The 12,187-nt window shown below is 34.5% G+C and overlaps 1 protein-coding gene across 1 annotated transcript in view; it reads right to left on the reverse strand.

The window, feature by feature from the left end:
• Positions 1-2,797: 2,797 nt before the first annotated feature.
• The window catches only part of LOC123691820 (cytoplasmic dynein 2 heavy chain 1), a 59,533-nt gene continuing 50,143 nt past the window's right edge, over positions 2,798-12,187 (reverse strand). Inside the window, exons 64-78 of the mRNA XM_045636389.1 lie at positions 11,964-12,080; positions 11,700-11,892; positions 11,079-11,215; positions 8,977-9,117; positions 8,765-8,863; positions 8,334-8,478; positions 7,710-7,865; positions 7,220-7,305; positions 6,189-6,312; positions 5,896-6,020; positions 5,400-5,522; positions 4,594-4,726; positions 4,181-4,303; positions 3,670-3,827; positions 2,798-3,126 (exon numbers count right to left, since the gene is read on the reverse strand). Of these exons, the coding sequence (XP_045492345.1) occupies positions 2,977-3,126; positions 3,670-3,827; positions 4,181-4,303; positions 4,594-4,726; positions 5,400-5,522; positions 5,896-6,020; positions 6,189-6,312; positions 7,220-7,305; positions 7,710-7,865; positions 8,334-8,478; positions 8,765-8,863; positions 8,977-9,117; positions 11,079-11,215; positions 11,700-11,892; positions 11,964-12,080 (2,010 nt within the window). The 3' untranslated portion in view covers positions 2,798-2,976. The remainder of the gene's footprint in view (positions 3,127-3,669; positions 3,828-4,180; positions 4,304-4,593; positions 4,727-5,399; positions 5,523-5,895; positions 6,021-6,188; positions 6,313-7,219; positions 7,306-7,709; positions 7,866-8,333; positions 8,479-8,764; positions 8,864-8,976; positions 9,118-11,078; positions 11,216-11,699; positions 11,893-11,963; positions 12,081-12,187) is intronic.

Genomic DNA, 12,187 nt, shown 5'->3' on the forward strand with positions numbered 1-12,187 from the left:
TATGGTTGTTAGCATAGTATACATGTTTTTGTGAGAAGAAAATGCAAAAACAAATTTGGATTTTGTATCAAATTATTTTATCGTAATTTTAAAATTAATTAACTTTACATCAACTGAGGGAGAATGAAATTTTGACATAATGGCAACACTATGGCAACAGCTGTCCTGATGACAATGGCGGCTGTATTTTTTCTATAAATTTTGTCGTAATAATTTTGTCATTTAAACAAAAGAAACAACTTGCTTCCATGTGGAATGTAATCCTCTATGTTTTGTTATTTAAATTTTGTACTGTTGCGACACCATTTAACCACGCAAGACGGCATTTTAAATATTTTTTGTGAAATAGTGACGCTGTTAATCAGTCGGTAGTTCACGACGTAATGGCGGCCGACTAGCTTACTATGGTGAGAGTGTGTGCGTGTTCATTGTCTTTACACGATCGCTAGCTTACTACGGTGGCTTCACGATGTTTGTTCGTAAAACGGCGTCCGTCTTTTTTATACGTCCATGTACGCAATAAACAATAATTAACCTTTTAAAACAAAACGATAAATATATTTATGTATTGTTTTAGAAATTTTTGCTCACATTATATTACTGTAGCTCTTAAGTAGCAAAACTGAAGGTTATATTAATTGGTAAAAGTATATAGTATATTTAAGCAGCTTGACCAGTTTAATGATTTTCAATATTATCAAATCAAATAGCAAAATTTAATTTAATTTAATGTATTTCAACTGAAATTTGGATCTGTGAGTGATCTCGTTTTTCTTAGTTTCCAGATTATAACACACGTCGTGGTATAAGTTATTTTAGATATATGTATTATAAAAACAATAAATTGTCTTCCAAAAAAAAAAAATTATAAAATATTTATTTTGAAACATAAATTACGGAAAAAATTACGATACCATCCTTGAATATTATAAGATTATAATGTAATTAATTGTCCATAGATGTGAAACAAATAAGTATATTTTGGTTATAGCAGCTAATTGATCTACTGTTAATTCCATTGTAAATAGTTGTGCCATTGATTTAAAATAGTTTTTAATATAAGTTTAGTTGAAAATTTGTGTATAAGGCACGAACATGTCAACAAACACATGTAAAAAACGATCGATACGAAACGATATTATTTATGTATAAGTTGTAAATTCGATATATTATTGCAATTTCAATGGTAAGATTTCTTCAGTAAATATTAATGAACAAACTGATTGGGAACAAAATGAAGTGCCTTATCGCGATGAACTGGCTGTGAAGCACTTTTTATAAAGCAATTTTATTGTTATATACTGTTTTAATAATGTCAATTAATGTAAAAATCTTCCTTACCAGAAAATTGTTAAATTTAAGGTATGAACATGACCAATGCATCTAGTCAGGTCAGAAAAGTTTTTATAAGTGAATACCTGTAGAAAGGAATGTTTTTACAAATAAAACGATTTAATTTACACATGATTTTTTATTTCTGCAACCCTTCTTAGTTCTCAACATGAAATGTTACAATCACAGGAAATAAACATATACAAAACATACCGACTTCAAGAAAAAGGAGGAGGTTATCAATTCGGCCGGTATATTTTTGTGTCAATAAACCTTTTTTCTTTTTAAATACCAGACACCAGAGACGTTACTCTAAAAATCGAAATCTGACATCTAGAACCGAATGCATTGATTACTTGTGAATAAAACACATCATAAATTAATAAATGCGTTGTGTTTTTTTAATTATGTATTTATTATACTTGTCTTATTTTGCTCCCTAAATTTACAAAAGAAAGTATACCTAGAGGTATTACTGTGACAGGGATTCTGGCGCCGTTTCATTAGTCGATAGGGCCCGCATGCGGGGTGCGAGAGATTTCTGGAACGCGTGCCACAGGGCCAGCATTCGGGGAACCGTTTTCATTAGTCGATAGGGCCCGCATGCGGGGTGTAGGGAGAACCTACATTTTACGTCGCCAGTTATTAACAAGAGTGGCACTGAAACAGACGTTCTTGTCATCTCGATAGATTTCCACGAGATTCAACATTTGCGAATCCGTAAAGCGATCAGCCATTTTGTGCAGCGTCTTTATAATCCAACAAGCACTCACGAATGAAATTGAATAATGAAAAAGTATTTGACTTAAGACCCGCAAGTTGTATATTGACCGATGAATTTCATTGGTCGATATCACGGTCGGTATTAAGCATGCGGGGAACTTGTTTTCATTGGTTGTTATCTCGCCTGCGGGGACTCCCCGTATGCTGTATACCGAACGAGTTAACGACTAATGAAACGGCGCCATTCGTCTGATGAATTTTAAAATTGACATGTGTTTCAAGTTCGATTGAAAATTGTTTGAAGTCCGTATCGAATAATTCACTTTATTAATCGATGTTTTTAAGCAGCTCTCTTCGAAGATAAAATTGAGAGAGGTCAAATGTTGCCTATTAAATTGCCTCGACTATAACTTAAATTCCTTTTTAGTTTTTATTCTAACTGCTTATAAATTTATTGGGTTAGGTGAGCATTTAAAATATATGAAAATACTGTGGCAAATCTAATGCAGTGTCCACGGTATATTCACAGTTAAAATATGAAGGCCTAATTTATTTATTCGTTTTGTTTGAGAATGATACAGAGTTATTAGGCATGAATAATTGTAACACACATCCATCTGCAATAATTCAAAATTATTTTCAAAGTGTGTACTTATTTATAAATGAATAGTAAATATTTTATAAATGAATAGGTACAAGTATTTGTATACCTACAGGAATATTAAAAAATAAAACGATTCAATTTACACATAAACTTTTATTTCTGCAATCCTTCTTAGCTTAGTCAAACACATAGTATCAACACAACATATCTTTACATATAGAGAATCCCAAATCTAAATGGGTAAGTAAGTAAATAAGTAAAACTAGTGTGCTACTCGACGGGCGTGACATAGACGAGCATATAAGTAAGTAAGTAAACTATTCGACGGGCGCGACGTACAGCGCAGCGGCGTGCAGTGTGGCGGTGCGCGGCGCGAACGAGTCGGCCAGCGGCGCGCGGCACGAGCACACCAGCGCTGAGCGCGTGGCGCTCGTGTATAGTGGTAACTCGTACCCAGACACAGAGTCCTGTAATAGCGAAATACAATTTTATTATCAGATTGTTTTTGAAGTAAAACTTCTTTAAGCGCTTGATGGTATAATTTTTACGGATGGAACACAATAATAATATTACCGTCACGAAGACGCGCAACGATTTTTTCGAAGAAAGAGAGCGATTGAGACCGATAGAGAAAGTGAGAAAAGGCTTAGGGCGATTGTAACAACCATACTAATATTATAAATGCGAAAGTAACTCTGTCTGTCTGTTACTCAATCACGCCTAAACTACTGAACCAATTTGCATGAAATTTGGTATGGAGATATTTTGATACCCGAGAAAGGACATAGGCGACCTTTTATTGCGAAATATGTACCACGGGCGTAGCCGGGGCGGACCACTAGTAGCAAATAAATTTTACTTCTGACGCGACTTCTGTTGCATCATGACAATAAAAATGATTTTGTCAAATGACAGTTTAGTGAAAATTGAATTATTCGGATAATGTTCTTCATATCTTCGGAAAGTTCAGGCACAATACCTAAATAAAATATGTATAAGTAAATACAAACCACGTGTTCATCCTTGGGCACGTACGCAAGTGCTATCGGCGGCGCGGTCGCGTGCGGTGCGCCCCCCCCGCGCGCCGCCCGCACCGCGCCGCCCCCCCACACACACGCGCTCATACGTAGACCCGTCACTATTAGAGCGCCATCACTTGTTGACGACTCTGGAATTTTTATACTTAGGATTAAATACTGTGATACGATAAGCAATACCAATTTAAAACAAAGATAAGAAGAGTCATAAGCTCTTACAGATATAATCGTATTACGTTATATCTGTAATCGCAATTACGTTAAAAAAGACGGAATAAAATAAAACATTACTTATTCAATCTTTAATTCTCTTCTTTGAACCGTCATAACATGGTTTTAATATTTACTTAAAATATTTAAAATATTCTCTAAAGCTAATTTATACTATTATGCATAAGGTTATAAATCCGTCCCGTACTTGTCCTAGAATTATACCTCATCTGTATAACTCTCATTTGTATACCCATTACTTTAATCAACGTACCGTGTGGTTCCCACTGCGTGTGCAAACGCAGGCGGTGCGGTGCGACACGTAAACGGTCTGCGGCAGCTGCCTGCAGCGCAACTAGCGCACGACACGGGAATAACAGACCGCGGATATCCACACCTTAACAAACACAATTTTAGGTATTATTTTGTTTATTGCATACATATTAAATAAGCTACATATTATTAATCAAAGAAAGATTCAAATCGATTTGTAGACAAATTGTTTAAATACATTTGTGGTTATACAACTGGAATGGAGTTTTTATTCTGTTCGTTACACTTTCTCGAAAACCAACAACGAACTTGTTTGTTAACAGTGAATGATTACCTCCTTAAAAATATTACTTGGTTATTATGTACATTAACCTATAAAATAATATTTGTATAAGCATAATGCAATTTCCTTACTCTTAGGAATATAATCTTCGGGCATAGTATCTGCAATGCGTGCGACAGCTGCTCGAGCTCGGAAACAGAACTCTCGAATGTAATCGTCTGGTTTATCTGGCCCTGGCCATAGTAATTGCCACTCTTCTGGTACCTACAGAGTCGATGATATTATATCATTACATAGTTTACATTTGATATTTATTTAAATCATTTTTTTAAATATAATTTTTATTAATAAGTACGACTTTCATTTAGAGACCAATTAACAATACCATTAGATGTAAATAGTTTAAAAACCTTAAAAGCCTGATTTTGTTAATACTGTGGTTAAAAAAATGCGAAAGTTTGTTTGTCCTTTCACGTCGAAATAAAGCGATTTTATGGTATGATTTTGTGCTTGGAAATAGTTAGGAGGTGAAAGAGTGATGTAGGCATCTTTTTTTATTGCGGGTAACATTTTGACATTGGGTAACATTGTGATTTTCCTGTAAGCTATTATAAGTCTGAGATATACATACGGAGACGACACCGCCTACATCACTTATGTTCCGCTCAACATACGCCATATGGCGTAACTGCACGCTCATTTTTTATTTGTTTTAAAGTGAAACGCATCAAATATGCCTTCGTGTGTGTTACGATATTGCACAAATAATACAAATAATACGGAAAAGTGCAAAGTGCGAAGGAATCACTTTCATCGGTAAGTACCTAACTAGATAATAATTTTTAAAACTTAGTTAGAGCAAAAAAATGGCGCACAGATTTTCGTGGTGTCTCCTCCATACGTAGTAGTATTATCTGAATGGTATAAGTATACACACGCAAGTGATTGGCGGTCGTTGTGGTTGCGCGTGCAGTGCGGCGAGCGCGTGGTGCACGGTGCGCGCCGCGAGCGCCGCGTCACCCGCCTCGCCCGCACACACCGCGCCCCACCAACCGGGACGCTGTATACAAATGTATGTTCGTATTTAATTATGTATTCATTTATTTTTAATTGTCACTTATTTTCTGTATTGTTTCATATACGACATATAATAAAAAAATACGTGTGGCACTCGAGGACTGCCGCGATAAAGCTATTGCATAGCATGCCTTCAAGCCACACCTCCGTGCCTGTCGGAGTGGGGAGCGTGAGGTTTTTTCGTTACGGAATTTCTCGATTCGGTCCCCGCGCTCAAGGCCCGCGATAGAAGCTATGCAATAGCTTAAAAAAAATTATTTAATATTATTAAAATATCTCTATATAACTTAACTTAATAAACTATAATCAATATTTATCGCGGATGTTAAATAAATAATACATAATGAAATCCTTACATTTCCGACGGTGAAGTCGGGTTTAATGAGCGGATTGCCAGACATTAATTTTTTCCACAAAGCCAGAAGGGATTTAATTGGTGCAGTCGTGTTGCTCTTAGTCACATCAACAGTAGAATTTAATTCTGAAACAAATGGGAAATTTTCTGTAGGTAGGTATAATGTGTAAGTTTAAAAACAAATATAAAACATATTAAATAATGTAGGTAATAGTTTTCTAGTCATACTGTGAATATTTAAATTAATTTTAATTTATTTACTAAAATGAAAAAAAAAATATTATTAAAATGTACCTCTTAGACCAGTAACAATGTCTTCCGCAGCTTTCCTCTCCCACGCGAGGCGACAATTGTTCGGTAGAGCAAGCAGTTCCGGTGAATCCATGTCTGGCAAGTTCTCAAATGCTGTAATATAATCCTGTGGAGGCGATGACATTGTAACATCATTCAATGCATCCGTAATAACTTAATAGTTTACCACTACGTATAGGTAAACCAGAATCTGATGGCAATTAGGGAAATCAAAATTTTGAGTGTGCAACCCTAGGGAAAATGGACGGAACGATCTTGATACTGCTTATATTTTATTTTGTCCTCAACATCATTAGTCACGTCATTACATAAGTAAACAATACTTTACTTAATAATAAGATATCCTCTTAATATTATGTAGGTACATACTTACATGTATAATATACATTATACATATTACTTTTATCTATGTAATACATATTATTATTTACACATACCTATATTTGTATATTCATTATCATTATGCCATGTAAAAATATGGATGTAATGGTAATGCAGATCAAAACTAGATTATGCTATTAATTGTTTTATAAAATAAAATAAAACTATGTTTATTTTCGTAAGTATTAACAGATACACAATTGACTTGGACAGCTTGGACTTTACGAATAGCCGTAATAGGCATAATAAGTTTTCATTAAATTATATTGTAATCAACAAACAATATTATAGTTACCTACTTATAATATTTTTAATTTTAAGTATCAAAACGGGTAAGTCCAATTTACCAATAAAATATTCAAAATTGAAAATTGTGATGTGTTTGACCCTTTTTCATCGAATGTTTTTCTATACACATTATAAACAACACCTCTTGCTTGTGATCGCAGCGGCTTTTTCGACATTTTCGAAGAGTTTTTAGACAAAATCCCAAAAATTATTCATCAATTCCAAAGAAGACAAATAATTTGACAACCAATTTGATAGTTGTCAAATAAAATTGCCATATGAAAATCTTTTATTTCTAAAATATAAATATGCCATCAGATTCTGGTAGATCTATAATAACTTACCTGCAAGTTACCAGTGTACGGCAGCGGCGCCTTAAGCCCCGGCAGCGTGTAACTACTCGCTAGCGCTTGTTCTCCCAAGCATCTATCTGTAAGGGCGTTTTTTTACAATAATACAATGTGACAGACCTCACAATGATTATACTTACAAATAATACATTAAATACAACAAAAGTCAAATAATTTATAGTAACAAAAGAGGGAAAAAAGCACACGCACTGCACTCACACACATACACGTACACCCACGCACACATACATATTATTTTATTTTTATCTGCATTGTAAAATAAAATTGTACTACTTAGTTTATTTTTGTGATTAAACTGAATATTTATTTGGTTCCATATTAAAAATTGAATAAACAAATGTTCGAGTCCTTGAGCTCTTCTAGCATAAGAGTCAGTTATGTAAGGTATAATGTATATAAGATATTTTAATAAAAAATACATATTTTATATATAGAGTATATAATATTTAAATGTAATAACTACCCGCAAGCGCGTTAAGCAGCCGTCGGTCGAGCGCTCGGTGTACGCGTGCCGCGTACAGCGCTTGCACTAACGGGCGGGTGGAGCGCGTGGCCGTGCGGGCGCACACGTGGGCCGCGCTAGCCTCGCCCCACCCCCACTCGTACGGGGAGCTCCAACCTGGAATAGTATAAAGTCGTGTTATTGTGGGGATAACATATTTATTAGTCTACAAGGTTGCTAAAACTGACATACAGGTTTTTACCTAGTTTGGGAGTCAGAGACTTCACAGTATTTCAAAATGTAAAACTATTGTCAATAAAGAATTTTTATTAAAAAAAAAAAAACGTATACAGGTGAACGGGGTAAATATGTAGACAGATTGTCTGAATAAACTACTATTTTTGTAACCGTAAAACGACTTCAAATGCAAAGCGATGACATTCGTGACACAGAAGGTCGCTTTTACCTCACATAACTTAAAAAGGTTATTTTTTACGTATATTCGACACGATAATAATAAACTAAACTGTTTTTAACTGCAGGCGTCATTTAAACCAATTTTTTATATTTGCAGTCAATAGTGGATATGAATTTAGTCTGTTCGGTTATAAGTTTTGACCGAAACATATACACTAACGGACTAACCTAAGGGCACGTAGGCGCGTCGCTCAATCGCAAGCGCATGGAACAACGCGAGGCAAGCGAGTTGTCGCGCGACTTGCGTGCTGTGCGGGCCTGTGCCCCACGCGCTCAGTGTACTGCACACGTTGCGCTTCACACCCTCCGGACTCTGAACAGAACATATTTAAAATTATATAATATGTTTATTGGGTAAATGAGAATTGGCTCTTCACTACATAGTATAAAACAAAGTCGCTTTCTCTGTCCCTATGTCCCTTTGTATGCTTAAATCTTTAAAACTACGCAACGGATTTTGATGCGTTTTTTTTAATAGATAGAGTGATTCAAGAGGAAGGTTTTAGTATATAATTTATTAGGTTTTAGACAAAGCGGGCGAAGCCGCGGGCGGTAAGCTAGTCTAAAATAAAATTGAAAAATATATTGGAAAATGTTACCTCAAGAATGACGTTGACGCAAGAACTGGATATTGCTGATGGTATGTCACGATCTTCGGCCAAGATCCAGAGGCGAAACTCTTCATTAAAATCTTCTATCTGCAACATGATGAAAATAGATCAAGGTACTCATTTGAAACATTGATACTTATTTTGACGATGTTATTACATCGAAGGTGTAGTTTAATATAATATACAAGTAAGTTACTTACTGCGCGATTAGCCAAACTATCCAGAAAATCACGCAGATGTTTGGAGAAAGGCGATGCGCCAACATTGATAGCAACCCAGCCACCGCTGCGACTCTCTTCCACTGCTCTCTCAAATACTTCCCGACCTTCCTCTACGCCAACCTGTATTTTTTTATTGGTTAAAAAATAAATTTTAGACAAAGTGTGATTTTGATCATGCTTATCAGTATTCTATTTTTTGTATTCAATATGACTAGAAAACTTCATCTAAAACTAAGCTAACTAACATCTAAATCTAAATTTTAGATGAAAATTACTGTAAAATGTAAAAAATTACATTATTAGTAGTATATGACGAAATATGTGTTTTTATTATTAAATTATGTATTAATTTTATTGCAAATGTTTTGACATATTTGATTAATCTATCATTTGATGAAGGTATTTTTCCGGATAGACTGAAATACTCAATTGTAAAGCCGATTCACAAAAAGGGTGAAAAACATGACATTCATAATTATAGACCTATTACACTGATTCCAATAATTTCAAAAATATTCGAAAAGATAATGCACAAAAGACTAACTGATTATTTATGTAAGTTCTCGATATTGAAGCATGAACAAAACGGCTTTCAAAAGGGAAAGTCTACAATACTAGCAGCATACCAACTTATACGGAGCATTTTAGAAAATATTGATAGTGGTACTAGCGCAACGGTCATATTCTTTGATATGAGTAGAGCCTTTGATTGTGTAAACCATAATATCCTTCTAAATAAGTGTGATATGTATGGAATAAGAGGACCATCATTAAATTGGATAAAATCCTACCTCGCCAATCGTGTGCAGTGCGTCGAGATTGCATATAGTGCACATGGTTCTGACATAAAAACTGTACGATCAAACTCCAGGCTCAACAGTACAGGTGTCCCTCAGGGAAGCGTGCTGGGACCGCTTCTCTTCTTACTCTATATTAACGACTTACCAAACGTAACAAACTACAAATGCACACTTTATGCTGATGACATTTCTGTGACTATACCTAATGTGACTTCGGATCTGACATGTAATTATAATTTAAATTTGACATTGAATAGAATAATTGACTGGCTAAAAATAAACAACTTGACGGCTAACTTAGCAAAGACGAAAGTAATGCAGTTTCATAATTATAAACAAAGAAAGTATAACATTAATTTAATTTACAAAGACATTATATTGGAAGAAGTCGATGAAATAAAATTTTTAGGTATAATGTTAGACAGCAATTGCAATTGGAAATCCCATATAAATCATTTATGTTCGCGTATCAACAAATTTGTGTTCGCCTTACGTCGTTTAAGGGCCATAAGTTCTGAAAAAACTGCTCTTACTGCATACCATGGTTATGTGTCATCTATTTTAAGATATGGACTAATATTATGGGGCAATTCGACAAGTGTTAACAGAGCATTCCTAGCTCAAAAAAAATGTATTAGAGCCATTTGCGGGGTTGGACCGTTAGAAAGCTGTCGGCCACTATTTCGAAAATTAAACGTCCTGACTCTGACTTCCATGTACATACTGGAGAGCTGTATCTTCGTAAAAAAACACCCCCAATATTTCACAAGGGCGGCTAACGTGAGCATTATTCCCTCTAGAGACCCTGATAAACTTAGTATGCCACGTTGTAAAACTGCGCTTTACTCTAAAAGTGGGCCTATCATGCCCATAAAAATATTTAACCGTATTCCTAAATGTATACGAAACCAAACATTTAATGTATATAAAAATAAACTAAAGAAATGGTTGATCTTAAATTGTTTTTATAGCTTAAAAGAATTTTTTGACCATAAATGTTAATTATTATAATTGTATTTATAGCCTTTAAATGTAATTATTGTGGAATGATATTTGTCAATTGCAAAGTGATTAATTTCAATATTGTATTTAATATAAATTGAGACAGTATTTGCATGCTTTAGACTAAGCAAAACATGATGAACAATCGAAATATTTTGACATCTCTCTGTACCATGTTTTAAGCAAATAAATATTATTTTATTTTATTTATTTTATTTTTTTTAGGTAAACTCTTTGATTTTTGTATTATATAATATCCTAATACAATTGAGAAATGACCTGTATAAGTCGTTGCGATTGGCAATGCGCCTGCAAATGGTCAGTAGCGTGTGCACCCAACAGCAGGACGGCACGTTTTGGTGATGACCACCGTTGAGCTTTACGAAGGGTATCCCCACCACTCATTATACCACTACCTGATAAATTTCAATGCATATTATAAGATAAATAATAAACCTTAATAATAATGTACTTAGAACTTACATCAATTTCTAAGGCCGAGTACAGGACTTGTTCTATATTCAGTGTTGATATAATTATTTAAAAATATAACTTCTAAGGCATAAAGAGAAACGATAAAAAAAAATTGGTTGCCTGTAAAGTCGGTATACGGGCGAAAGTTTTACGTGACAACGACTTTTTATGTCTGTCTCTCTCGCTCTTAGGCGGGCTAACCATGCCCGCGTGCCTCTTTCGGTGACTCATCGTAACGTTACCGAGCGTTACACTTTTTCATAAGTGACTCCCAGCCGCAACCTAATTTAAGACGTTGTCACGTCAAAAACATTACAAACGTATTAAAAAGTGTTAAATAAAAGACAATTAATTTTGGAAGCAGCAATTAATGGATAAACTGAAAGACATATTGCGCGTAATACGATATAATGACAGACTACTTACCCAAAATTTGGTCAACAAAAGCAGTGATTGTCCTATAGAGACTGTCTGGTCGTAACGCCGTGATGGCAACGACATTTTCAAACGGACTCAATTTTAATTTATTTATAGTATTCAGATCTCCAGATTGATAAAACTCCGACCACATTTCACTATTATTAAGTAATAGTTTGTTAAATAACTCTGGATCCTCCATCTACATTAAATAATAAATATTTTACACAATAGTTTTAGTGTAATAAAAGTTTTTTTTCCAAAAAATTGTACCTTCAACGTTGCTACTTTCTTTAAGCATTCATCAGGAATCCAATTGAAGTTCTTTTTAATTTCATGAACGAGTCCATCCTCAACAAGTTCAGAACCACCAGTAAACAACTGCCAGAGCTAATAAAAATAGTGGAATAAAAAAAATAGTTTATATAATACTCAATGACAGAAGATGGTATTTAGCAGCTAGAAAGGAAAACTAATTTCTTGATAGAGATAATAAT

The sequence above is a fragment of the Colias croceus genome, chromosome 5 (genome assembly GCF_905220415.1).
Source record: "Colias croceus chromosome 5, ilColCroc2.1".
NCBI lineage: Eukaryota > Metazoa > Arthropoda > Insecta > Lepidoptera > Pieridae > Colias > Colias croceus.